The sequence below is a fragment of the Mustela putorius genome, unplaced genomic scaffold (assembly GCF_011764305.1).
Source record: "Mustela putorius furo isolate JIRA1106 unplaced genomic scaffold, ASM1176430v1.1 tig00000127_pilon_pilon_pilon, whole genome shotgun sequence".
Classification (NCBI taxonomy): domain Eukaryota; kingdom Metazoa; phylum Chordata; class Mammalia; order Carnivora; family Mustelidae; genus Mustela; species Mustela putorius.
In genome coordinates, this window is record NW_025421288.1 from 14,010,077 (window position 1) to 14,037,528 (window position 27,452).

General features: G+C 60.2%; 1 protein-coding gene across 8 annotated transcripts in view; it reads left to right on the forward strand.

Annotated features, from left to right (window-relative positions):
• Positions 1 to 12,226, forward strand: part of CTTN (cortactin) — a 30,255-nt gene extending 18,029 nt beyond the window's left edge. For 7 of the 8 annotated variants that reach the window (XM_045066336.1, XM_045066331.1, XM_045066344.1 and 4 more), the window contains 7 exons: positions 336 to 391; positions 2,855 to 2,924; positions 4,439 to 4,587; positions 6,937 to 7,020; positions 8,975 to 9,119; positions 9,870 to 9,941; positions 11,059 to 12,226. In XM_045066336.1, the coding sequence (XP_044922271.1) occupies positions 336 to 391; positions 2,855 to 2,924; positions 4,439 to 4,587; positions 6,937 to 7,020; positions 8,975 to 9,119; positions 9,870 to 9,941; positions 11,059 to 11,195 (713 nt within the window). In that variant the 3' untranslated portion in view covers positions 11,196 to 12,226. The remainder of the gene's footprint in view (positions 1 to 335; positions 392 to 2,854; positions 2,925 to 4,438; positions 4,588 to 6,936; positions 7,021 to 8,974; positions 9,120 to 9,869; positions 9,942 to 11,058) is intronic. The other variant, XM_045066339.1, reaches the window with a different exon arrangement.
• Positions 12,227 to 27,452: the final 15,226 nt, after the last annotated feature.

The window sequence follows — 27,452 nt, forward strand, 5'->3', positions numbered from 1 at the left end:
AGACTGTGCTCTTGCAGCGGTGCCCCCTCCCCCTGGCCCACGCTGTGGCCTCCTCGCCCTCACTGCCTGCCCGCCCGCCCCTGGCACCCTTTCCGTCCCTCGGGAGAATGCGGGAAAGCATGCACGCGCCTCTTCTCTGCCTGCCACCTGCCTGCCTCCCGAACACCATGGTAGACTCCAGACTAGCCTTGCAAGTAGACGCATCGTGTGGTGGCTCTCATTCTTTCTGCGCTGGGTGCATTTTCCCGGGCTGTTTCTGGGTCTGCATGGCTCTGGTGGTGTCGCTGTGCTGCTCCTCGACCTGCAAGTAAGCCTGGTGTTGCGCCTCTTTTCAGACTACTCCAAAGGATTCGGCGGAAAATACGGGGTGCAGACGGACCGCATGGATAAGGTGAGTGTTCCCGACCCAGGGCTGTCTTTTCTGCGGATAGTTCGGGAATTGAGGGAGGTCCTGCTGGGTGTAGCTCTGGGGATGGTCTCCGGTCTCCAAACGTGGGGGCTCCCATGCCTGGAAGGACAGACCCTTGAGTGCTGCTGCCCATGTGCCAGGCCTCACCTCGCTTGTTGGGGGTGTCCTGTCCGGGGCCGCGCACGGCCGCGCTTTGAGGCAGATACTGTCCGTGCTCATTTTGTAGTCGGTGTGTGGCTGGACCACCGTCGGAACCTGGACATGAGACTGTAGGCTAATGAGACTGACAGCCCAAGAGCGTGTCGCTCTCTGAATTCAGCTTAGTAGGAAACCACTTTGGGAACCGGGTTCCTTGGTCTCACGGGCCATGGTAGAAGAGCCCATTGGCCACGCGTGAGTCCTGGCTGCCACGTTGGGGCCTCCAGATCTGGAATGTCTGTGTTGCTATGGAAGGCCCGTGGCCCAGTGTTCGTCTAGAGCCAGAGCTGAAGTGCTGGGCCACCTCTTACAGCGGCCTCCCTGGGATACCCCTGTTCCTCTCCTCAGGGACTTTGTCCCCTCTGCTGGCTTCAGAGTCTCGGCGGGTCAGTCTGAAGCATGTGTCGGGTGGCTCTTCTCAGTTGCGGCCCGACTATGTCAGCAGGGTGGACTTAGAAGCTGCGCGCTGGGGACGGGGAGCAGCCATGTCCCCTCAGGTCTGCTGAACAAAGGCAGGCTGTCCTGCTCAGTCCTGTGCCTGGCCCCTTGTCTCCGATGGCGGGGCTGGCCCTCCTGCAGTCCTGCTCTGTCAGGCTCAGAGCTGGCCACTTGGACGTTGTCACCCCGGTGGACCCTACCACGTGACTGTGTGGGACCCGGCAGCAAGTGGCAGGCCCAGCTTGGAAAGAAGGTGTGGCAACTACCCAGGTTCCAGTAAACGTGTCCAAGGGGTTCAGAGCCAGGCGGGGACATGAGGTTGTCCCCGAGAGAGGTGGGGCCCCTGGGACTTGGGTCTGTAGCGGTCCCTGGGATAGTGGAAGCGGTGAGAGCCGTCCCGCGTCCTGGGCCAGGGGACAGGGAGCTTGTCCGTGTCGGGGAGTAGCGGCAGAGGGAGAGGGTTCTGGTCGGGAAGGAGGAGGTGGGCGCGGTGTTGGGGAGACAGCACAGCTGGGACAAAAGCCCCCAGGGAGGTGGCCGAGACAACCCCGAGCGGCGCCAGAGAACCGGTTGGACGAGGCTGTCACCCTGGGAGCGGTGAGGGTGCAGACGCCCTCTTCCCTCAAGGCTGCAGGGTAGGGTGAGGGACGGGCATGGGAGACCTTTCTGGAAAAAGGCGAGGCAGATGTGGGCAGTGTTTGTGGGGGCACCTGGAAGGGGCAGAGGGTTTGGTCAGGGCAGCCCAGCAGCGGCACGCGGAGGAGAGGTGGGCGTGGCGCAGTGTCCCCTGGGTGCGCAGGTGCCTGACTGGATGCCGCTGGGCTGGAAGGGCAGGTGGTGCCGGGGGAGGGGAGCTGGGTCGCGTCCCTGAGCCGCCGGCGCTGCACCCCGCAGAGCGGCCGCGCGTGGCCGTGACCTTCAGCTCCTCTCTTCCTGCGGGCCCCGGTCCTCCTCGTTCGTGTGTCGGAAGCAGCCGTGTCCTGAGCCCCCGAAGTGTACCTCCAGGAGGTGTTTCCGGGGAAACCGGGGATGGCCAGGGTGCCGGGGCCTGTCCATATGCGTCCGAGTCCGGCTCTGGGTGGTGGTCATCACTGTCACTGCGCTGTGACACAGTGGGGTCCTCTGCAGAACGGAAGGCTGGGACCTCACGCATTGGCGACTGGATGATGAGGCCCCTTGAGGCTCCGGCGTGGTCCAGGGCTCCGTCCCTGACAGAGCAGAGGCTTGGGGTCCCCGCCATCATGCAGGCCTTCCTCCGGGGCCCGAGAGGGTGGGAGGCTTGAGAAGAGCCCATAGTAGGGTTATCGGCACTGATGCCAATGTGTTTTGCGGGGTTGGGTGGCGCTTGTTGACTGTTTCCAGAGCAGTTTCAGCAAACACGGGGCAAAGCGACAGGTTTCTGGTACAGCCCTGCTTTCCCTCGTGCACAGCCCCTCCCGCTACCAGTTCCTAGCTCTCCCGATACCCCACCGCCGCCGCGGCCCCAGGGGCACGCGCTTGTACTGCACGCACATGCACTCATTGCCCGGAGTCCTTGGCTGACGTTGGGGTTTGCCCCTGGCCTTGCATATCGTGTGGGTTTGGGCAGATGTTGGATGCCACGCCTGGTCCCGTGTGGTGTCATGGGGTACTCTTCCTGCCCCGACGCCATAGTGTCCTCCGGGCGGTGGGGGTGAGACCCCTGGGCTCCCCCGGTGGTGCTTTCGGGAGCTGCAGGGCCGGCCCCCACCTTGGGGAGAGGTAGAAGGCCTGGCGGGCTGGAGGCGGCAGGAGAGTGCGCCCCTGATTTTCCCACTTCTTTCTCCGTAGAATGCTTCCACGTTCGATGACGTTGCCCAGGTGGCCCCAGCGTATCAGAAGACCGTCCCCGTCGAGGCGGGTGAGTCGTGGCTGGCCCCGGTGCCCCAATGTTCCCGTCGTGGGTACCGTGTAGGCCGGGAGCACTGGAGAGCGCCCTGGTCCTGCTCACGGCGGGGATGGGTTCTGCCGTGCCTCCACGGAAGGCGATTGTTGGTGGGTCTTGGGTCTCTTGATCTCGGCTGTAGTGGGATTGAGACCCCTTACTCCCTTAAACATGATGAAACGTCTCATGTTGACAGCATAGTACCTTTTTTTTTAATAGGTTTTATTTATTTATTTGACAGAGAGAGAGAGATCCCACAAGCAGGCAGAGAGGCAGGCGGAGGGAGGGGGGGGGGACAGGCCCCCCGCTGAGCAGAGAGCCGGATGCGGGGCTCGATCCCAGCACCCTGGGATCATGACCTGAGCCGAAGGCAGAGGCTTAACCCAGTGAGCCATCCAGGTGCCCCAACATCGTAATACTTTTTATGGAAAAAATGACCACATTTTTGAAGCAAAACCTGTGCGGAAGTGTGGCATTGCTTTGTGTGTCTGTAAATCTTCTTAGTCAGGGACCTTTGTTCGGAGCTGTTGCTGCTTCCATCTGTTGTGGTAAGTGGTGTCTAGGCTGGAACTCTGGACCTCCCAGATACCCCGTTGGGAAAGAGAAGAGCATTACCCTAGCGCCTCGGGTCATGGTGGGTATGCCCTCGTGGCCCTGCCCTCGGATAGCCTGGTGCTCCCAGAGGGTCGTGTCCCTGACAGAGCGTGTGGTTCCGGAATGGGCAGCGGACGTTTGCAGAGCACTAGACCATCGAGTTAAGCCAAATTTCCAAGCGTTGTGTTTCTCATTCTGCTGTCCCGCAGTGTTGTCCCAAGCACACTTGTGTTGTGACCAGTCTTACCAGACAGAGTTTTTACGTGAACCTGGGGGGTGTTGTGCTTGGAGTAGATACAGAGTTCCCACAATTCTGAATTTTTCTTGGAAGCTTGAGTTTTCCCATTGATGAGAGATAGACTGAGTTGATTTATCTTAGAGAGAAAGCCTGCGAGGTGCACAAGACACACACCCGTACCTCGTCCGTTACGTCAGGGAAAAACGATGCTCTGTGAAGGGTCCGTAAGCTCAGCACACGGATGGGTTTGCCCGAGACCCTGGCAGGACATGGTCTGCAGCCCCTCCCCCGCCAAGGAGATGCGCTCGGGGCTTGAGATTTTACAGAATTGCAGTGCTCTGTGCGGGGTCATCAGGCCCCGTCCTCAGGGAAAACGTTTTGGTCCCCTCCTGAGTGTGTGCTGCCAAAGAACCAGCACCGTTTGGATTTGGAAATACTCCCGACGCCAGGCTTGCGCCCTCTGGCAGGCCCCAGGAACGTCCGGGAGACGGGGGCGTGGAGGCTGGCCTGGGACGGGCGGGCTGAGCCGGCCGCAGGTCTGAGTTCAGACCTGCCTGTGACGCCAGGTCCCGCGTGGCAGGCCGCCCTGGCGCGGGGCTGGGGTCGGGGGACACGCTGCCGCTCTGACGCCGGCGTGCATCTCTCCTCCCCTCTGTAGTGAACAGCAGAACCAGCAACATCAGAGCAAATTTCGAAAACCTGGCGAAGGAGAAGGAGCAGGAGGACCGGCGGAAGGCGGAAGCCGAGAGGGCGCAGAGGCTGGCGAAGGAGAGGCAGGAGCAGGAGGAGGCCCGGAGGCAGCTGCACGTGAGTGTGCCTTCCTGGGCCCGTGGTCCAGAAGCTGCTCTATGGAAAACGTTCAGAACCCTCGTTCGAGGCTCTGCTCTTCGGAACTGTACCCTCAGCCACACACAAGGCCGGCGGAGCCTTTGCCCGCCAGGTCCTAGCCGGTCAGCCGTGCCGCTCCCGTGCCCGCCGCCCCTGCAGAGCCCCGGAGCCCACGTGGGCCTGGCAGTCTCCGTTCCGACCCGTGTCCCTCTGGAAGCCCCTTCCTCCTGGGGAGGAGGCTGAGAATACAGAGGGACTCCTTGTGGAGGCGCGGAGCCCTCTCTGCTCTCTCTCCACTGTCTTCTGTCTGTACCCGCGTCGGCTGTGTGCGTGCGTCTTTGTTCTGCTGTCAGAGCCAGGAGGAGATTGGGAGCGTTTCGGGGCCTGTTTCTTCCTCGGTCTTCTCCACGTGGCCTGCATGTCGGTGGCTCTGGTCCCCACGTTAGCAGCGGCCGACCAGGCAGCCTGAGCCCAGCCGCCCCCTGTGCTGTGGCCTCGCGCTCTCCTGTGGCGCGGAGACAGGGAGCTCACCACCTCTCTTCTCAGGTAGTTGTGAGGCGGAGTCACAGATGAAGCCTGTGATGTTCTTTCATAATCCGGAAAGCTTTGTTGCACTCTGCAGATGCCTCCTCCCCAAAATCAGTAGTTACGGCCCAGAGAACCCCCATCGAGAGGGAACGGAGGGTTGAGGAAATGAATGTGCCGTGAGCACCAGAGAGACGAATACATAGAATCTGAGGTTGTTCCGTCGCAGGCAGAGTAAGAACAAGATCGTGTAATTGCTGCTTGTTTCTGTTCCGGGATTGCTAGACAGGTTTGCAGTCAGATGCTCTACCACTGAGCTGTACCCCCAATCGCTAGAAACTTCTGAATCCAGGGGGTTGCAGGTTAGGTTTTCTTGGTTGTTCAGCTCATGGATACACACGCTGCAGGGCGGTTGGTAGTGGTTTCATCGAGTAATTACTGCTTTTCTCATCTTAAGCCTGCACGCTGGGACCGCTGAGTCCCGCCAGCATCTGGATGGCCCAGCACGAGCGGACGGCTTGCGGACGGCTGTCACCGTGGTTCTGCCGGGCATCTCTGTTTTGCCTTGTCTTGCTGTCCCTTCTGCCGTCCTGTCCTCTGCTTGCAGCCGCTGCCCCTCGCCTCTGCTGGTCCTGGGGAGCCGCTCGGACTCCAGAATCCTCCGGGCCATAGGACACTCCCATCAGCAGGCGGGCAAGACTTCACGAATCCACATGCACTGGACTCTCGGGTCGTGCTGGCTCGCCGTGACAAGTTACTGTCTGCGGCCAGCGGCTGTGAGAGGGGCGGTCACAGACCCTCCCCATGGCAGCTCAGATGTGAAGGGCAGCTCTGTGTCTGGCGGGGCCTGCAGAGCCCGCAGAGCCCGCCCGGACACGCCCCCTCCACGCGAACACCCACCCCCAATGTTTCAGCCGGGGCTGGCTCCAGGCCGCGTGGGAACCTGACCGGGAACCTGACCGGCCAGCTGGCGGCAGGGCGGAGCCAGGGAGGGTTCCGTTCCTGCTTCTGCTGCTTCCTGGCACCGCCATCTTGGTCTTCTGTCTCTTCTGCTGTGGCATCAGGCTGTCGGCATAGGTTTCCTGGGGCTGTCATCCCACAGGATCCCAGACTCTGCCTCGGAGCAGCACACGTGGACCCTCTCTCAGCTCTGGAGGCTGCGAGGACACCCATTTCCGGGCCTTTTCCAGCTTCTAGAGACACCCGCATTCTTGGCCCGTGGCCCCTTCCTGGCATCTGCGTCCGTGGTGACCCCTTCTGATGGGTCTCCCACGTGCCTGCGTCCCTCTTGGTGGGAAGGACCCTGTGGGTACATCGGGCCCACCTGGGGGTCCCGGCATTGTCTCCCACCTCCGTCCCCAACTGCTTGCATCCTCTGTCCCTTTGGCCTGCGAGGTCGCCTCTTCCCAGGATCTGGGGGCTGAGGTGCCTGCGTCTCTGAGATGTCGGCCCCTGCTCTGACCCCCAAAGATTCCCGTCTGTCCCGCGTGCTTGTAGGTCTGCAGAATCTCAGTCCTAGAGCGGCAGCCAGAGGCTCGAGGTCCTCCTCTGGTCACCTGTGCGAGGTCTGGGCCAGGCACGGGGTGGCCGCCTGCCTGCACCCTGTGCTTTGCGTGGCGACAGCAGGAGGACCGGGGGCCCCTTAGGTCCTGTGTGTTGATGATGCGTGATCTTCAGTTCACCTTGTGCTGAAGTCTCCGTGCTTAGTCCTTCCCGTGCTCTGCTCAGGCGCTGAGCCGTGGAGGCTGAGCCTGGGCGGACCTTTCTCTGGTCACCTGACCGCCCCTTGCCTTTTGATTCCAGGAGCAGGCCCAGAAGCCGACGCCCCCAGCCTCCCCGACTCCTCAGCCGGCTCAGGAGAGGCCGCCCCCAAGCCCCGTCTACGAGGTTGGTGTTCTCGCTCGGCGTGCCGATGAGCCGGATGCCCCAGAGACACCCTTCCCGGTTCAATGTGACGTGCATGGAGAGGGGTCCCCTCCCCCACTCCGCTTGGTGTCCCACCCGAGGGGACGGCCCTTGTGAGTGCCGCAGGGCCTGTGCTGGCGTGTCCAGCCCCTCCCCGCGGGTGTGGCTGCCTCACTGGCCTTCCTGGCCCAGCCTGCTGCCTCCCGGGCGGCTCTTCTGACGCCACGTGGGCGATTCTAGTCTTCCTCTCGCTCACCGTCTGCTGCACCTGACATGGACACCGGTCCCTTAGTCTAGAAATCTGCTCCTGGCACGTGAGGCGATTTCCCCAGCTGGCCTTGCCAGCTGGCCCTCCCAGTGCTTCTTGAACATTGTGTTCCCCGGTGACCGTCCTTGGCCTGTAATCCTCATTCCCGTCACCGGTGGCCGCCGGCTCGTGTCCTGTCTTCTTTCCTGGGCTCTGAGTGGACTGGGCTCCCCGCCTGACCATTCCTCCTTCCGTCGCGGGGTGTCTGCCCTGCCTCGGCAGAGGTCTCTCGGGAGGTTGCTGCCACTGCCTCAGTGCCCACCTGGCTGAGCCCCGCGTCCTGTCTCCAGTGTTCCCACGGCTGCTGCTCTGGTTCCCTTGCCTCTTTCACTGGGACATCAGGGCCATTGTGTGGTGAGGAACAGAAGCTGCCTCAGCTCAGCTCAGCTGACAGTTGAAGGGGTGAGCCTCCCGGCTAGCTCAGGACCAGAGAGCTCCAGGCAGCAAGCCTGCATCTCGGGGGAAATCACGTGGCCACTGGGCTCCCTCTGCGTGGTGCTTGTGTCTTCTTGGACCTCATAGGCATTGGGCATGACCTTGGGGCTCACAACCCACTGGCAAGAGGGGCCTTGAGCAATCTCCCCTCGTCCTGTTGCATTGCCGGCCGGTCACTGAGGAGTTGGTCCTCTGAGAAGGCGGCGTGGCTTGCTGTCCCTAGCCGGAGGGCAGGAGGGTCCCGTGACTGGCAGCCCTGTCAGAACCACATGAGATGTTGGGGGCAGAGGAGCAGATGCCAGAAGACGGAGTGGGGACCCGCTGGCAGCCCAGGATGGGGTCCCTTGCGCCTCTGGGCTGCTCTGGGTCCGCGGGGCAGCCGGCCCAGTGCCCCCGTACCGTGACCAGCCTCTGGCCCTCCAGGGCATCGCCGCGCATCCACGGCCTCTGGGCCTGTCGCTCCTTTGTGGCTGGATCCTTGAGTGGCACAGGGCCTGGCCTGGATGCAGGGTCCCCTCTCCGTGGTCTCCCTGGTGGCCCTCACGGGCTGCCCAAGCCAAGATGGTCATTGGCCAACAAAAGTCAGTACCTGATCCCACTGGTTCTTACTGGGGCTTTTCTATGTGTCCCTTCTTTGTCTGACCTCCCTGAGGGTACCTTTGGATGGACCCTGGTCAGAAAGACGGCCTAAAGCCACTTCCTTCCATTCGCGTCAGAAGTCATGCTGGACTGAGCAGCCTGGCATGGACCTCCCGAGTGCCTGTGCTTGCCCGCGCCTTGCCTGTCACTCTTCCTCCCCTGGGGGATTCAGGCAGACTCGGCCCCTCGGGCTGGGAGGGTTGTGATGCCGCGAAGCCGCCAGGCAGGGCATGGCAGGCCTGGTGGGGCCTCCCTCGGCAGCTTGGGGCAGTGCTGTTCCCCACGGGCTGTGCGGTTTTGTCTCTACAGGATTCCGGGGGGTCAGGGGCTGGGACGGGGCGGTGGGTGGGAAGGGGTTGTTCAGGAGGAAGTGGCATGTGGGCCTCCTCACGGCGCTGGGCCGCATGACCAGGACGCGAGCGTGCTCCAGACGTTAGCGACGGTGCTTCCTTGGCCATGTGTCTGTGCTGCGATCCCCCCGGGTCTGACGAGTCATGTGTTGGGGACCCAGCGTGGGCCACGAGTCACGTCTCCTCCACTCTTCCCTCTCCCCAGGACGCAGCTTCATTCAGGGCTGAGCCTGAGCCTATGTACAGCATGGAAGCAGCCGGCTACCAGGAGGCCAGCAGCCAGCAGGGCCCGGCCTACGCCTCGGACGCCGTCTATGAGGCCACAGAGGCCCCCGGCCACTATCAAACAGGTACTGGTACAGGGGTGCCCCACCACGTCCTGTTTCCGCTCCTCTGCAGAAGGGGTGCCCGTCTCCACGTTGCCTGGCCCGCCCCACCCTGCGTGTGCCGGCGGGGTCCTCGTCTCCCCGGGTGGGAGGGCGCCAGACCCCCTCCCCAGGGCTCAGCAGGGGTTCCCGCGGGGGTTCCAGGAAGGCCTGGCTGCTCCAGGGTGGCGGGTGCGAGCAGTGTGAAGGATGGGGCCTCTGCTGTCCCTTCGCGGAGGGCACTTGGGACAGAGCCGGGCTCCAGGAACACAGAGTGTTTTGAGGTCCCTAAAGATGATTTTTACCAACTCTGAAAATCGTGTAGGTGTTTCAGTGGAGTGAACCCTGGAATCGGTCTCTTAGCTTTAAAGATGAGTTTTCCTTCCGTATGTTTGGGCTGATGGAACCTGAACCCATCCGAGAACACAGCTCAGGACAGAGCCTCAGCGTTTCCCCCAGAGTGACGTGAGGTGTCAGGCAGCGCGGGGCCCCTCTGAGAACCAGACACGCGCAGTGTAGCGGCCTGTCCTCCAAAAGCCGCCTCGGTGCCCACCCTGGGTATCCTGCTGCCGGCTGGCGTCGGCATTGGGAGGTGGGGGGTTTGCTCCTTAAACCCTTTTAAGGGGTCCGTCCTTTTCCCGATGGGCGCCCCCGGGCTGGCTGACAAAGGCGACGTGGCTCCGCGCCCCGGGGGCGCTTGGTTAACGCTCAGCTCTTGTCTCGGTTAATTTTTAGAGGAAAACACCTACGACGAGTATGAGAACGACCTCGGGATCACAGCCGTCGCCCTGTATGACTACCAGGCCGGTGAGGGACCCACCTTCCCACTCGCCTCTTCCTGCTGATGCTGCTCTCAGGAGAGTCACTCCCAGGCCTTACTACAATGGTTAAGCAGGAACTGGTGGTGAAATCCTCTCAGAGCTCCAGAGTCGCCCACTTTCCCCTCCATTCTTTGGTGTCCCCAAACCTTCGGTTATTCTTAGTTAGGCACAGGGGTGCCCTGGGGCCCCTAGAGGGCCCAGTGTCAACTCCCCGAAACTGAGGACACTGCCCACCCCAGAGCATGCTCCGTCCCCCAGTGGGAGAGTCCGCCCTGAGAGGCCATGACGCCGGCGGCTGCTCCCGTCGTTCCGTCGTTCCGTCGTTCCGTCTGTCCCTGCGGTCTCTGTCGGATCGGCACCTGCCCCTCCGATCTGCCCTGAGGCCTCTCGCCCTGGGGGGCCCCGCGGCCGTGGTCCTGGACGGGCGGTCCTGGGAGAGCTTCCTGGTCTTCACCACATGCCATGTGGGGCCTGCACGGGTCCCTCTGTCTGTCCCGCCCCATGGGGTCCCCGCCGCCCCGGTCCCGTGTGCGGGCCACAGTTCCCCCCGCAAAGCCAGCTTTCCTCCCTTTGCTGCTGCTGAGGGGTATTTTGGGGTGTCCCCAAGACCCTGTGCCGCCTCCTCAGGCTGCTGGATGTGTCCCTGCCCCTTGTCAGCCCTTGCCAGGGCGTGGCCTTGTCCCTTCCCTGCTGGTGGTGCCGCCGTCCTGCCCCGGGAAGAGCGTTCCCCCTTCCGTTGACTGGTGTCTGTTCAAGCTTCTGTTGATCCGGGTGTGGGTTGTGTGGAGTGGGGCAGCTGGAGTTTCTACAGTGTGGCGCGCTTACCCTCGAACTTGCCCCCCGGCTGCTGGCTCGCCTCTGTCCTAGGCTCCTCTTGGCGCCTCATAAGTACGCTCCAGTGGGAGAACAGGGGAAGCCCGGCGGCGGCGGCCCGGGCACAGGCTCTGTGTCTCGTGCTCGGGGCTGGTGTGCACAGGGAAGGCCGGGCAGGCGGAAGGAAGGCCGAGCCCCGTGGGAGGCTCTCCGCGCTCTGCTGCCGGGCTGCACACCGGGCCGTGCGCGGGTCAGAGCGTCACATCCTCTCTCTCTGCCCTCTCTCCTAGCGGGCGACGACGAAATCTCCTTCGACCCCGACGACATCATCACCAACATAGAGATGATTGATGATGGCTGGTGGCGCGGGCTGTGCAGGGGCCGGTACGGGCTCTTCCCGGCCAACTACGTGGAGCTGCGGCCGTAGGCGCCGGGACCGGGGGCCGCTGGACACGGCGCCTTTCCGCGGGGCCCTCCTGCCGACGCTTCTGGAGACGCTCATGCCGCAGAACGTGCTAACGTATTGTAACCACGCTCCTTAGGAGGACTTGGTAATCGATTCTACGCATTTCAGGCATTTTCCTTGTTTCTGCCAAACCGACTGTCATGGGAGCCACTTGGGGACCCTCCGCTGTCCTGAGTGCGTGCTGTCCTTGCCCCGCTGGCGGCCGTCGGGGCCCCCGACGCACGCGGCCTATGCTCAGACCTGGCCCCGGCAGAGGGAGGTCTGGCGGGAGGTTGGGACTGAGGGCAGGAGCGCCACAGGCGGCGGCTTTAGCTCTGGGTGGGAGCGTCTTCCTGTTGCCCCAGATTCCCCAGCCCCGCGCGCTCCGCCTCGCCCCGTCCCTCCCCTGACGCCAGGAGGACCTCGTCTGCCCCTGCTCCTGACCCCACTCCTGCCCCTGAAGCAGCGTCTCCCAGTCCAGCCTCTCCCGTCCCGTGCACACTGCCCTCTGGTGGCTCAGGGCGGCCTCCTGCCCCCGCACCCTGTGTCCGCTGGGCAAGAGGATGGCCCTCTGCTGCCAGCAGGCAGGTGTTTTCACGGCCGTACACTGCCAGACACGGATTTCCCGCTGGGGCACTCATATTCGTTGTGCCAAAGTGCCGTGTCCTGTGCAGTCCGATGCGGTCCGCTGAGTTGGATGAAGAGGGAAGCAGAGCGCGCTCTCCCCGCTCCCTGTGTGCGCCGCCGGGAGCACGTCGCCCTGCGGAGAGTCGGGGAGGCCAGGGCGGGGCTGGCACGGACGGGGGCAGTGTCTTTCTGGAAGATTCTGTTGAGGTGTCTCAGGTGTTGGGGACGTGAGCATCTATTTCCTGAAGCGTGTTTCTGCATAATCTTCGCTTTACCACAATTAGGTCGGGTTTTATATGCAATTACTGTATCTGAGTTTCTGTAGCACACATCACAGGTATGATTTTTTTTAAATTAATTATCCAGAATAAACTTTTTTTGATCCACTTGCTTGCTCGTGTCCCTCTGGTATTGGTCGTTTTGTTCCACGTGGACGTTGACTTCCTGATCCTTGACCTTTAGTTGATCAGGTTTAGACATACGAAAGAGTCCCTTTTAAGAGGCATGCTCCTTAAAAGGCATTTTTCGTGAAGGGAAATGGGTTTATGCTGTGATGATGTCCATCATTTTAGGCAGGAATTCTAAGCAAAACAGGAAACCGCCTATTTAAAATAAAAATCAGTTGGGATGGCGGTTCTCGCGGTAAATCTTGAGGTGGTGACAGTGGGGCCAAAGGGCCTGCTCTCTGGGTGGCAGGACACGAGGTTCACAGCAGCAGGTTCGCGGGCAGAGGAGCCGGTAGGCGTGGGGGTCTGGGACCGGCAGACTCTGAGCAGGTGGGGCCGCCCAGCGGGGTGGTCGTCTGCTCCTGCTCATGGGGGCTCTGCATCAGGTCCCCCCAACATGGCGGTGGAGGGGCCGTGGGCTCAGACCTGGCTCCCCAGACACCGTGGCACTCAGCAGGCCTCCTTGTGGGCGTGTGGTGTGGTAGGACGGGGCTTGGAGGCTTCTGGAAGTGCCTGCCTCGCCGCCCCTGGGAGATGTGGGGGACAGTGTGGACCGGAGACAATCCGGAGTCATGCTGTGCTGCATGTACAGGAGCTGGGGGTCGCCCACTGCTGCCACAGCTCTGCCGGGACCCCGCGTGGGCAGAGTCCCGCAGGAGCTTTCCTTCGGTGGCCGGCTTGCAGCACTCCACGTCACGTCCTCCAGGTCTGGCCCCGCTGTTGCAGGTTTCCGTGTGTCCTTGGAGTTTATTATGGTTGTGACAGTCCCATTGTGTCGACGGACCCCTTATCCATCTGTGGACAGTCGGCTTGCCTCTGCCAGGTGACCCACTTCCTCTCGCACCCGCTGTGTCCAGCCGCCCACCCCTCCCGCCCCGCTGCCGCCCCCTCGGACCACGGTGGACTGGAGCTGTCCACATGCCCCCAACCTTCCACCACCCGCGTCCTGAGAATGTGCTCTGCGGCCGCCCCGGTGCCGTTCCCCTACGCCTTCGTGGTCTGGATGTTCTCTCCTGGTCTTTATTATTATTTTTTTTAAAGATTTTATGTATTTATTTTACAGAGACCACAAATAGGCAGAGAGGCAGGCAGAGAGAGCGGGAGAAGCAGACCCCCACTGAGCAGAGAGCCCGATGTGGGGCTCGATCCCAGGACCCTGAGATCATGACCTGAGCCGGAGGCAGAGGCTTTAACCCACTGAGCCACCCAGGCACCTCCTCTCCTGATCATCAAATGTCAGGATGTCCCAGGGCTTTGTCCTTGAGCGTGCTTCTGTTCTGTTGGACCCACACCTGGGGAGGGCCCTGCAGACCAGGCCTCCCTGAGCAAGTCAGACTGGCCTCTTGGCTTAGCTCATGCAGGCTGAACACCGGTCTCACCCAAGCTGGCGCTTCCTGCAGACCCTCAGCTCAGCTGGAAAATGCCTGCATCCTTCCCTCACGACCCTCCCCAGCCTTGGAGTCGCCTGACCCCTTCCTTCTCCCTCTGTCCCACGTGCTCGCAAGACCTGTTGACTGCGTTGTGATGCGTGGCCCGCCTTCCAGCGCTCCCCCAGTCGGAGTGCCTCACCCCTTGCTTAGGTTATCCGATAGCTCCCACCTGGGTCTCCTACCTCCTCTGCCCTTTAAAGATGTTCCCTCCTGGGCTGTGAACTCTGGAGCCGCTCCCATGTCCCTGGGAGTCAGGTTGCGGTCCTCCTGCTCTCCTGCCTGATGGGCCAGCACCTGCCCCTGCCTCAGGGCCTTTGCACTTGTGCTTCCTTCTGCTGAGAGCCCCACAGGCTCCAGTGGTGCTCCGTGTGTTTGGAGTTGTGCACCGTAAGCACATCTTAGAATGCTCCCTCCCGTCTCCCTGGAGAGAAGCCCTGTGCCTGGTGGCGGTCCGTCCCTGACCCCCTGCCGCAAGCCCAGGCACCCCTCACCCCTTTACCCGCTCTTCGATCTGCCTACTCGGAGCGTCCCGCATACATCAGGACATACGGGCTGCGTTTTCTGGATGGGCTCTAGGTGCTGTCTCCTGTCTGGACCGCCAGCCGTGAGGACGCGGGGTCTGTGTTGTAAGCAGATGTGTCTCCAGCTGCTGGAACAGCAGCTGCATCCATGGGGTCCTCGTTAGATCACTGCAGGCGAGTTATTTGTGGAGCGGGTTCTGCGCGGGGCTGTTGATGGAGGACCGTTGGCGGCTGCCCGCGGAGCGTGGACCCTCACCTGGGCAGGGCAGCACGCGCTTCCTGAACCTCAGCGGGGCGCGGGTTGCCGTCTCTCGGAAGCCGCATCTGGAGAGTGGCTCGGTTTCCAGCCCGACTCACGGCGTCCTGCAGTTCACTGTTCAGGACAAACACCGTGTACGCTTCATCCAAAATATTTGTAAAATGCCTCTTTCAAGGAGGCCCGCACACACATGCGGCCCTGTTCTACCGCGTATTTGACCGTTAGCTCGGTCTGGCTTACGTACTCCGTATCATCAAACCATCATGAGCGCACGTTGAAAATAGCGCAGCGTCACAAGGTCTGGTGTGCAAAGCGAAACCCCTTCCCCGCTGTCCTCTCCCTCACTCCCTGAAGGTGATTTTGTGAGTGACTTACGGGATTTTTAAGGACAAGTTTATATATACAAGCACATGCATTTTAACAGTTTTTCTTTTTCACACACAGAGAGCTGTGTGCTGTGCTTCGGGTTCTGTGGCTTGCTTTTTAAAACAAAGGTCGATTTTGTCCATCTTGATCACATCCCTTTTTGTATCCTCTGTGTAGAATTTCACTCATGAATGTGACGATTAGTTGAGCCCCACGGGTAGACACGTAGCCGTTGCGGACGGCGCCCCTCGGTATCACTGCACGTTTGGGCACAAGTGTGCAGAGGAGGAACATTCACAAGTGACCTGTCTGAGAGCAGCCGACGACTGGTTGCCTTGCTCCACTTCCCTGTTAGTCATAGACCTCCATTGTCTTCAGAGATGCAGCCCACAACGTGTTTTTCCATCACTTGCAACTAGATGCGGTCGTGTGACTGGCTTGGAAGTGGACTTTCAGTGGGGAGGATTTCTGAGAAGGTCCCTACGGAGAGGACTGACAGCAGAAGTATCTTTTGACCTCTTCCTTCCCTCCATTTCTCCTTTCTATTGTCTGGAATATGGGTGTGATGGCTGGAGCTCTGCCAGCCCTTTTGGGCTCTGAGGCACTTTGAAGGTACTTTCTGAGGGTAGTGGAACAGACAGAAAGAGCCTGGGTTTGTGACAACATCAAGGAACTGCCATGCTAGTCTGGCATGCTTCGGTACTTTCTTTTTTTCTTCAATGAGGCAGAGACATAAATTTTTTTTTTTTTTTAAGATTTTATTTATTTATTTGACAGAGATCACAAGCAGGCAGAGAGGCAGGGAGAGGGGGAAGCAGGCTTCCCGCTGAGCAGAAAACCTGATTTGGGGCTTGATCCCAGGACCCTGAGATCATGACCTGAGCTGAAGGCAGAGGTTTTAACCCACTGAGCCACCCAGATGCCCATAAATTCCTGTTCTGTCTAAACCATCGTTATTTCCAGTATCTGCTGTAAGTGCAGAGTTTCCAACTAATTTGCTGGTCAGTGAGGATGAAATTTCCCTCGTGAAAGGTTTGCACGTGATGACACATTTTCTTCACTTTGGCCAAATTCAATGATTCTAAAAACTGCAGGTCTCTGACCATCTAATACATAAACATGTGTATTGTTGCTCGTGTTTCATCTTACTTGCAGGGACGGCCCCTTCCTGTCCTGCCCTCTCCTTTTATTGTGTTCTCTTGCTTGCTTACGCACACACGCAACTCACCACAGGCTCCCGGTGGCCATTCAGACGAGGACTCCGTTCTGGAAATACTTGGAACTGGACGTTATGACAACCCTCTTGCCATAAATGCCAAAAATGTCAGACAAATGCTAACCAACATCTTTTAGACATAGAACTAAGGTTGTCGGAAGGTTAAGGACATCGTCGGGGCAGAACAGCAGGGGACGCAGGAGTCGGACAGCTCAGCTCCCGGCGCCTGGGTGGCTCAGTGGGTTAAGCCGCTGCCTTCGGCTCAGGTCATGATCTCAGGGTCCTGGGATCGAGTCCCACATCGAGCTCTCTGCTCAGCAGGGAGCCTGCTTCCTCCTCTCTCTCTGCCTGCCTCTCTGCCTACTTGTGATCTCTCTCTGTCAAATAAATAAATAAAATCTTTAGGGAAAAAAAAAAAAAGAAAGCTCAGCTCCCAGTCCTGATGAGCACACGGTTCCCGGTGCGCGGCAGGTCGAGGGGTTCGCCCGCACACGGGGCGGGAGGCACAGCTTGAGGCCCAGCCGGGAGCCCTGCTGGAATAGAGGACCCTAACAAAGCCGGGGCCCTTAACAGGACGTGGCCTCGAGGCAAGAGGGGCAGGGCACGTGTCTGCCCGTTGGCAAAGCCAGAGACCCCCATGATGTGTCTGTCTCGCCCGCGGGTCTGGGGAGGGAGAAGGAGGTTTTGGTGTTTGGTCAAGATCTTGATTAAAGGAGATGAACTGAAACTGAGGAAGTGGAAAGGGTGAGCTTGGCAGAACCCCCGGGCGGCCCAGAAAGAATGGAGGAGGAGGTTAGGCCAGATGTTTTCCCAAACTAGCTCAAAGGGTGACCTGAACTCGGGACCACTGGGTAGCCTGCTCACTGAGCAAATAGCGATTTCCTGCTGTTTCCCCATCTCTTTGCTTAGGAATTGGGGACCCGGAGGGCACCTGAGTGGCTCAGTCGTTTCGGCCTCCGCTGTTGGTTCGGATCATGACCCCGGAGCCCCGCATCAAGCTCCCTGCCAAGGAGGGAGTCTGTGTCTCCCCTGCCCCTTCCCCCTACTCATGCTTGCTCTCTCTCAAATAAATACATAAATATTAAGGAAAAAAAAAAAGAATTGGGAATGCAGAGATAAGGACACCGTCTCTGGAGAGAGAGAGAGAGAGAGAAAGCAAAACTGTGGTTCCGGGGGCTGGAGGTCGGGGGAAGCAGGGAGTGACTGCTCGTGGCTCTGAGGTTTCTTTGTGGGGCCGTGATGTTCAGCATTAGAAACGGGTGCTGCTTGCACAACATTGTGAACGCCCCAAAAGTCACTGAATCGTATGCCGACATGATAAATGGTTTAAGGAAAGGAGACACGGTCCCCACCCTGTACTTTGTGGGTGTGGGGACAGATTTCTGATACCATCCGAAAGGCAGGAGTGCCGCAGGCATCAGAGGAGGGCGGCTGGGCGGAGTCCGGGACAGGTTCAGGGAGGAGACCAGGCTTGAGCTGGGGCTCGGTGGGCAAGTACAGGACAGCCGGGGGGCCGGGGGGCAGGGGGTCTGAGCAGAAGCACAGACGGTGTGCGAGCGGGGCCTCGCTGTTGCTGGACGCTTGGGCACAGGTGGGTGCAAGCCAGTGATGGGGCCCGGGCTTCACTCTGAGCGCACAGCAGCTGCTGCCGACCTTCAAGCCCTGAAGTGATCCCGCCTGTTTTCTGGAAGGTTCAGTTTAGGCATCTGAGCTGTCCGCGTCATGCTTCAGTTCTCAGCACCAAAGTCCTTAAAGACGGATGTCAGAAAGCAAACTAAAGTTTCAGAATTGAACCCTTTGTATTTCAAGGGTCGTTATTCCCTTATGCCCTTGTGTATTGCGAAGGAGGGAAAAAGCCTCATTTCATTTACTGAAAACAAAGAAAACACAGTATGACTTGTGCTTGTTTAAAAAAATGTTTTTTTCGGGATCCCAAGGGGACTCAGTCGTTGGGTATCTGCCATCGGCTCCGGTCATGATCCCAGGGTTCGGGGATCAACCCCCGCTTCGGGCTCCCTGCTCAGCAGGGAGTCTGCTTCTCCCTCTCCCACTCCCCCTGCTTGCGTTCCCTCTCTTTCCCTGTCTCTCTGTCAAATAAATAGGTAAAATCCTTAAAAATAAATAAATAATTTTAAAAACCTTTTTTTTTTTTTTTTTAACTGGTGGGAATATGGGATTGGAGTTGATCCTGGGTCCTGTATTCTGTTCTGTTGATCTGTTTATCTTTCCACCCATACCAGCAGTCTTGGTTACCGCGGCCGTGCCGGGGGGTCTTGACATTGGGTAGACTGATCTCTCTCAGTTGCTTCTTCTTTTCAGAATTGTGTTAGCTTTTCCAGGTCTTTGCTTTTCCACATACGTTTAGAATAGTCGTTTATACCCACGACAGATCTTGCTGGGATTTTGATGGGATTCCACTGCGTGCGCGTCACGCGTCACGGTTGCCATGCAGCGAGCCTTTGGTATAGAAACGTGGAATTTCCTTCCGTTGATTTGCATCTTGTTTCCTCGATTGCATCAGCAGTTTGTAGTTTTCGGCATCTGAGTCTTACATGGATTTTATCAGATCTCCATCTAAGCATTTAATTTACTTTGGGGCAGTTATAAACGCTGTTTCTGTGTTCAGCGTACGCACATCCGCTGCTGGTCTGTAGAAGAAACCCCACTGATCTTTGTCTGTTCATCTTACATCTTGTAACCCTGCTGCGCTCCCTTATAAATCTAGAAAGTGGTGTTGTTTTCTAGATTCTGGGGGATTTTCTGTGCAGGCGTATCACCTGCAGAACGAGACCGTCTTGTCTCTCCCTTCCCAACCTGCATGCCTTTTCTTGTCATATTGCCTTGGCTGCATCATCCAGCAGTAGGTCGACAGTGGTGACAACAGACTTCCTGGTTCCCAGTCTTTGGGGGAAACCCTCAGTGTTTCCCCATTGAGTGGAGTGTTACTTGTGGGTTTCTGGTAGATGCTCCTTACCCCTTTATAACAGTACTGACTCGGCGTGTCTTCCGGGCCTCTCTTCATCTGTAACCTGCAGTGATGGTTTCCCAGCCGGCCTCCGAGGGGACCCAGAGCTCCAGGACTGTGCCCCTGTGCAGCCCCTCCCCATAGAACAGGGCAGCCCGGGTCGTGATCGGATGCTGGGAAAATGGCGGGATGTCACCTCCAGTTGTGAGTCCTAGGAGACACCGTGGTTTCTGCCTTGCTGTCTTAGGTCGTGGGCTTTCAGGGAAGCTGGCTCTGTCACGAGGACGCTCAGACAGTCCTCTGGAGAGGTCGGGGCGGTGCGGAGCTCAGGCCTCCTGCCAACAGCCGTGCGAGTGCGCCACCTTGGAAACGAAAGGTGTCTGTCCCCAGAAAGCCTCCGTCAGCATCTCAGCCGAAGCCTCAGGAGAGGGGCTGAGCCCCTTCGCCTCGCTGAGCAGCTCCCGGGTTCCTGGCCTGCATAAACAGGATGAGAAAATCCGCGTTTCCTGCGGTGTCAGGCCACTCAGTTTTGGGGTAACTTACAAAGTAGCAACGTGTCACCAGGGAGACGTTTGGGTTTCTTGTTTGAATCCGGCGAAGAGCAGCTCGGGCTCCCTCTCAGAAAACGTTGCTGCGCTGACGGGCATAGCCTGGCACCCTCTGTGAGGGGACGACAGTCAGGCCCTGCAAAGACTTAGGAAAATGCAGAGAACGCCCTTTAACCCCCACAGCCCTGCTGGTAAGGATTCATCCTGCTTGTACGCGCAGCTGTGCCTAAAGGCGACGCCCTCCGTGCCTGTCCGCGGGGGCCTGTCGGAGAGCGTGGGCCCTCCCCGCCGAGGGGCTGGGCAGCCGGGGAAGAGCAGCCCACCCCCCGGCCTGCCTGGGAACCATCACCAGGATGTGTGGGACCTGACAGAGGTGAGCAGTCCCGGGGGCAGCGGTTGGGCGATGTTGGAAAGCTTTGTTTTTATAGCCAAAAAACCCCCAAGACTAAAAATTGACAGACGAACAGATAAATCAGTTTTGGTATATTCACACAGTGACGTGTGTTCCACTGGGAACGTGAATGATTTAGAGCCACATCTGTCCTCTCTGATGGGACTCGAAGTCATATTGGAATCAGCCAGCTGCGGATTCACGACTGCCGGTGATGATCACGCCGGTGACCGTGACGGCCGCCACCTGACTGAGCGGAGTTAAGTGCCGGGCGCTGTTCTCTTTCAGGATTGCTAATTGATTATGCGTGAAGTAGAGATCATTGCTATAAGGTTTTAAACTGTGCCGTATCGGGGCGCCTGGGTGGCTCAGTCGGTTAAGCCTCTGCCTTTGACTCAGGTCATGATCCCGGGGTCCCCGGGTCGAGCCCCGCAGCGGGCTCCCTGCTCTGGGAACCTGCTTCTCCCTCTCCCTGTGCCCCTCTGCTCTGTCAAATAAATAAATAAAATCTTTAAAAATACACACTAAAGGGGCAGCTGGGTGGTGCAGTCAGTTGACTGTCCGACTCTTGGTTTCAGCTCAGGTCGTGATCTCAGGGTCCCGGGATCCGTCTCCCAGTCAGGCTCCTCTCACCGTGTGGAGTCTGCTTGGATTCTCTCTCCTCCCTCTGCCCCTCCTGCTCGTGCTCACTTGCTCGCTCTCTCTCTCTCTCAAATAAATAAATAAATCTTAATAAAAAGAAAATGTGCGTAATACTATGTATTGTTTATGGACACATACGTAAGCGGTGCACGTGAAGCGGTGCACGTACCAACATGCGCAGAGATGAGAAACGCTACGTCCGGGGCAGAGAAACCGCTGTTCAGGGCAGCGGTTTCCTCTGAGGTGGGGGGAGGGAGGTGGGATTAGGAGGGGGCCCAAGGGGCTTCGAGTGACCCTGTAATGTGTGATGTCATCAAGCTGGGTGCTGGCTATGGGTGTCCGTCATTCCCCACCCTTTCAGTGTGCCCGGCGTGCTTAATAATTTCAACAAGAGCAAGGCTAGTACAGAGCAGTGTGTAGAGTGAGCTATATTGGGGTTTTAAAAATGATTCATACGCATATGCTTACAGATGTATGCACCAGGCCGGGAAAAGAATCGCAGGGAATCCTTAATAGGTACAAGTTCTGGGGAGGTGCCCTGGGGCCTGGGGAGCCGGGGGGGAAGGACACACACTTTTTCCTCATTGTTCTGGATTTCATACCACGTGCATTTTTACCACTCCATTAAAAAGATGCCCCAACCTGTCTTTGCTTATTCCTTTCGGCATGGGCAAGCCAGCATGCGCAAGCCATTTCCCCCTGAGACCTCATTCGCCCCCACGAGTTCCTGGGGCCACCGGGGTCGTCAGTCCATATTTCAGATGAGGACGCTAAGGGGACCAGAGGTTGCACGCCTCGTGGACTAGTGGCTGGTGCCCAGGCGAGGGCGCAGTGAAGCGTGATGGGCGGGTCATTCAGGGCTAGTGTGCCGGCTCCGTGGCATAGGGCGGAAGCGGTCTCAGGCCCATGGTGCCCTCCCTCTGGGCATTCGGCATGGCTAGATAGGCTGTTCTCCAAGGTGTCCCCATGGAGATCTCAGTGACCTGAGGGCCACAGCCCCTGGGAGGGTGGGGTGTGACACGCTCGTGGGGGAGTGTCAGCTGTCCCCTGATGCTGCTCTGCTGGAGGTTTGGGGCAGGTTTGTCTTGTAGGGTTTGCTTTGGAGAAGGCATGGGGGTCACCCGGAGGACCCTGCCCCAGAGCTGCTGATTCTGCTGATGGGGGAAGAGGCAAGAATCTGCATTTCTAACCCGGTCCCTGGTGAGCCCACTGCTGCTGGTCCAGGGACCAGATGTTGACTGAAGACCCCGCCTTAGAGCTTCCTGTCTGTGTGCTATAGACTGATGGAGCCACAGAGGCGAGCCCGGACAGCAGAGGTACAGACTGCCCCCCACCAAAGTCGTGTGTCAGGCTGGACCCCCACAAGCGGCAGCATCAGCTCCGCGGTCTGTCATCCATCCCTCGCCCGCTCCGGTCGGATGCGGATGGCGGACACAAGGCGCAGTTTCTCTGACTTCCCTTAAGACCCGCCCAAGGAGGGTGTTGACCACACAGATTTGGGGCTTCCTCTGTTTTAAAATAAAATTAAAAAGATCCTGAGCAGACAGACCCATTTCGTCTTACGTGGGCAAACCTTTATCGAGCTCATCTCGTGAACAAGAAAGCAGGCTATTTACTGTGAATGTCTCTGATCGTCATAAATGAATCTGTACTCGTCTCCCCCAAATGATGTAAGACATGCCATTTGCCTGTCCCTGCCACCTGGAAACCCCCAGCTAGTAACCATTTTTGCTTTATAAGCCCGCCTGCAACGCCACACGCCTGAGCTTCCTACCACTTTCAAATTGGAAATCGCCCTGTTTGAGAACAGGTTGTTTCTCCCTCCATCAAGTCTTCGTAGAGTAGAGCTCTCGGAATGCTGACACGTCCTACTGAAACCGGATGCCGGGGAGGAGGCCTGGTAATGTGCTGGCAGACACTCCTGGGAGCTGCAGCGGGGTGAAGTGAGCAGCCCAGACCAGTCTCCCCAGCAGTGCCTGGGGCTTGCTGGAAGGGCAGCGTCTTCGTGCCCCAACCTGTTCTGGGGGCCTGGGCTGTACGTGGAGCCCGGAGATGGAGCTCCGTCCCCTGAAGGATTGCAGCCTACAGAAGCGGGACCTCAGAAGGCTCCAGGGAGTGTAAATGGTCCAGTCTCTGCAGGAAACCGTCTGGCGGTTCCTTGACAGTTTCAGCATGGAGTGCCCATACCACCCAGCAAGTCCACTCCCAGGACAGGCGCCCCAAAGAACTGAAAACAGGGACTGCCATGTACAGGCATGTTCGCAGCAGCAGTACCCACAGCAGCCAGAAGGTGGAGACAGCCTACACGTCCATCAACCGACAGAGGGAAAACCCAAGTGTGGTCTTGCCCTCCGATGGAATGTTCTTCAGCCGTGAGAGGTGTCACCCGCTACCCCATGGATGACCCCTGAAAACAATCATGCACGGTGGGAGAGACCAGACCCGAAAGACCACATACTGTGTGATTCCATTTACGTGAAATGTCCAGAATGGGCAGCTCCACAGAGACCGACTCCCGGTGCCTGGCGCCCAGGACGGTGGTGGAGACGGGATCAGGGACAGAGGGCTTCTCTTTGGCAGGATGGAATGGGAGGTGCTGGTGGCCGCACAGTGTTGTCAATGTGTTTAATGCCGCTGGACTATACTTTCTTTCCTTTCCTTTTTTTTTTTTTTTTAAGTGGGCTCCATGCCCACTGTGGAGCCCAACACGGGGCTTGAACTCACGACCCTGAGATCAAGACCTGAGCTGACATCAAGCGTCGGACACTCAATCGACTGGGCCACCCAGGTGCCCCTGGATTATGTACTTTGAAATGCTCAGTGAGGAAAATCTAGCTGGACGCTCTGGTGACCCCACTGTCACCTGTCCATAAGTTCTCTTTCGCCTTCTGCCTTTTAGCACAGCCGCAGCTTTGTTCCCGGCAGTGCTGTGCCAACCTGACTGCTCGCTTCCCCGGCCTGCCCTGCTTCTAGGGACGGCCTTAGAAACCACCTGGCCCATGACATGTTGGTAGACACTTCTGGAACGCGTTGGCTTGCCTGGTGAGGCGACGCAGACCCAGCGGACATGGTCTTCCCCTCTTCTTCCTGGCCTGGATCACAGTGAGATGTGTGGGGCGGCAGCAGCCCTTCGTTGCTGCGAGGCTGACGCGTTGGAGGGGGAGGCTGATCTCAGCCTCGGCCATGCTGGGCTTTCGGACCAAAGCCGGGGTCGGCGGAGGAGCCTCCAGCACACCCGTATCGGGAACGTCCTGATGCAGGCGCGGGACCTCGAGCAGGGGGCTAAAATTCCTGACCTCCCGGAGCTTACATTTTGGGGTCCTATGGGAAGAATAAAGCACTTCCGGCTTAAGTCACTTTCCACGCGAGTTTCCTTGATCTGCAGCAACGCTGTCTTTCACGAACACTGACCCGCTACCGGGCTGCGGTGAACACGCAGCGGCGTCAGGTTGCCCCGCGCACGCGGCTCGCCCGCCCCGAGCAGGTGTCTCCCTCGCCCCGCCCCTGCCGGCGCAGGCCCACCCCCACGGCGGGCGGGGCTCCCACCTCCCGGCCCCAGGGATTGGCCAAACACCGCCCCTCCTCTCGTTGGGCCAATCACGATTCCCCCTCCTTTGCCAGTTGTGATTGGTCCTCACGGGGCACGTGCTCAGGGGCCCACTGTCTATCCTGATTGGCCCGTGCGTGGACCGTGACGGGGGGCACGTGACCGACGGCCCAGCGTCCTTTGCGGCGGAAGAGGCGCGCCGTGGCGGTGGCGGGAGGCGCCGCCATGGCCGCCTCCTTGAAGCGAGGGTCGTGCGGCCCCTCGTGCCCTGTCTGTGCCCTCGTCCCGCCACAGCCGTGGCGAAGGCCGCGTCCTCCAGAAGCCGGGCCTGAGGTAGGCGCCCCAGACCCCTGTCCTTCAGAGCTGGGCGGCGCGGCTGAGCCCCTCTCCCCGCCCGGCCGCCCACTGCCCCCTCCGCCTGGGCCCGGTCCCGTTGCTGCTCCGCAGCGGCCCTGGGAGCTCCGTCGCTCTAGAGGGAGCGGGGCCTGGGGTCGCAGGGCGGGGCGGGGGGCCCGGGGGGGCACGGGCGGGGGTCCCAGGGGGCGGGGGTCCCAGGGGGCACGGGGGGGGGCCCGGGGGGGCACGGGCGGGGTCCCAGGGGGCGGGGGGGTCCCAGGGGGCACGGGGGGGGCAACGGGGGGGGCACGGGCGGGCCACGGGCGGGGGTCCCAGGGGGCGGGGGTCCCAGGGGGCCCGGGGGGGGCCCCGGGGGGGCACGGGCGGGGTCCCAGGGGGCGGGGGTCCCAGGGGGCACGGGGGGGGCACGGGGGGGGCACGGGCGGGCCATGGGCGGGGTCCCAGGGGGCGGGGGTCCCAGGGGGCGGGGGTCCCAGGGGGCGGGGTCCCAGGGGGCACAGGGGGGGCACGGGCGGGGGTCCCAGGGGGCGGGGGTCCCAGGGGGCTGTCCAGGCAGGACGGGGAGGGTCGCGCGGGGCGGGCGGAGCCCTGTCCCGGGGGCGTCGCCGAGGCGGCCATCCTCCTTGGGGTGCGCGGGCGCGTGGCTGGGAGGGGCCGCCGCGGGAGCGCCGGGGCCGCGAGGCCCGGGACTGGCCGCGCACGAGCTCGCCGTCTGTCTGGGGCGACCTGCCGGAGGGCCGCGAGCGTCCGGGCGGGGCCAGCCGCGAGCGCGGGCATCGGCCGCGGGGCCGGGAGAGCCGGCAGCGTGCGGGGGGCGCGCTGCTCTCCGAGTGCCGCGGGGCGGGAAGCGGCGCGCACACGCGGAGGAACATTCCAGAAGCCGGGGGTGCCAGCCGCGGGGCGGTCCTGCTGTGGGAGTGTGGCCGAGCAGGGGCCGTCGGCCAGGCGGGCGGGGCGCAGGTGGCCCCCGCGCTGGGGGCCGGGGCTGGCGGCGGAGCTGGGTCCGCGCGGCTGTTTCGGCGCTGCTTGTGCGACTACATCGCGGCCTGCACTTCGCCCTCGCCCTCGCCCTCGCGCCCGCGGGGGGAGCCATCAGGCGGCCGCCGGCCCTCCCTGCTGCCCGCAGGGCCCCCAGGGCCTGTGTGGGAGGCGGGGGCTGGGCTTTCCTGGCCCGCCGTCCCCAGCGCTGAAGGGTTCGCCCGCGGTCCCCCCCAGAGCCGTGATGTCTTTCTCAGGACCTTTGTAGTCCCGTTTGTACACTCCCGCCGCCGGACGGAGCCCTTACTTTTAGCTTGGGCAGGTGGCAGGCTCCAGCCCCGGGAGGAGGCCCCGCTCTGCGCCGGGGGCTTCACGTTGAGCTTCAAAGCCGGGGTGGGCCCGTGAGTCCCGCGTTCAGACCCCTTGTGTAGCCGGGTGCCGGCTGCTTACCTGTCGTTCCTTGGCCTTTGTCTTCGGGGGCGCTTGTGAAGGGGCAGGAAGGGCTGCCCCGGTTCTGCCTGGCGGGCGGAGGCTGTGGGGTGTGGGAGGGACCGCGCTGCTGGGGTTGGGAGCGGCACCCGCCAGCCGCTTGGGCTAGAGGACAGAAGCAGGCCTGGCGGGCTTCAGCCACAAAGGATCCTGCTGGGAGGTTGCTGGGTGGCTCGGGCCATGGGAGGAAGAGTCGGGGCGGATGGGGGCTGGGAAGGACAGGGCCCAGGGCGGCTCTGCTCCCCCGGCGAGGACTGCCAGGCCTCAGGATGAACGGTCCCAGCTGCCAGCAGGCCGCGGCTGAGAGCCTCCGCTTCCTCACCAGCGAAGGACATGGTCCTGTTTTCCACACTGGCCTCACAGAGTCCTGAGAGAATTTAAGCAGGTGCCGCACATCTCTGAGCTGTGGGCCTCTTGCAGATATCTAGTTTTTGAGAAGACCTGTGATCCCGAGGTCCTGGCTTCCCTGATCCCACTTGAGGGCAGTGGGATAAGCAGGTTACCTCTGAGTTAAATCTCTCTCCACACCCCGGTGAATGAGCTGGGGGGAACCCCCACCTTGCCCAGCCTTCTGGGCCCCTGGCCCTGCACAGATGACTTTGGAGGGGCAGAGCAGGTGTGTGTCGTTGTCATGAGTCATAGACCCTGACCCCACCAGCAGTTCTAGGGTGCCTGATGGGGGTTTTCTTCCCTGCCGATGGGTGTAGCCCTGGAGGTTCCACAGCAAACCCCGGTTCTGCTGTCATTGTGGACCTTGTCAAGACTTCACTTCCTATAAACCGGGGCTTTCCGTGTCTACCGCAGGGCTGTTGGACACTCAGTGGGTGCCGCGTCAAGTGCCCCTGGGAGATGTACTGTTATTTCTAGCTTGGGATACCTCTTGGGACCATGCATGGAAATAATCTGACCTCTGCCTTCTGCTGTGCTTTCCTCCTGCTCTCTGGGCCCTGGGGTTTGAAGAACACACATAAGTACCTGTAAGCTCCTTGGCAAGACAGACTACGAGCAGGCAGTGGCAGGAAGGCTCGATGGCTAGGAGCAGAGGACAGGTGTGCTGCCACCAGATGTAGCTGAGATCAGCTGTCTTTGCACTCAGACCCGTTCTCCTGGCTGCCCTGAAGGCCATCCTGAGATTTCTCTGGTTCTCATCGCCTATGGGGCCCAGGACTTGCCTGCCTGTCCACATTGTCTGGTGGCTACAGTTGGCACTGGGCACACCCCTGTGACTCGGGACACATACATGCTTCCAGCCAAGGCAGCAGCGCCATGTGGAATGGGGACCCCCAGGAAACCCCACTGTCTCTCCCAAACCACCTTGTTCAGATTCTCGGCTACATTTGTGGCCTGAAATGAGTAAGTTTGGATCTCCAATTGACTTTGGCCGGGTACACAGCAGCACTGATGCTAGTCTTCTGAAATAAGCAGATACAGCCTGTGAAGGTCTTCTCCCCAAGACA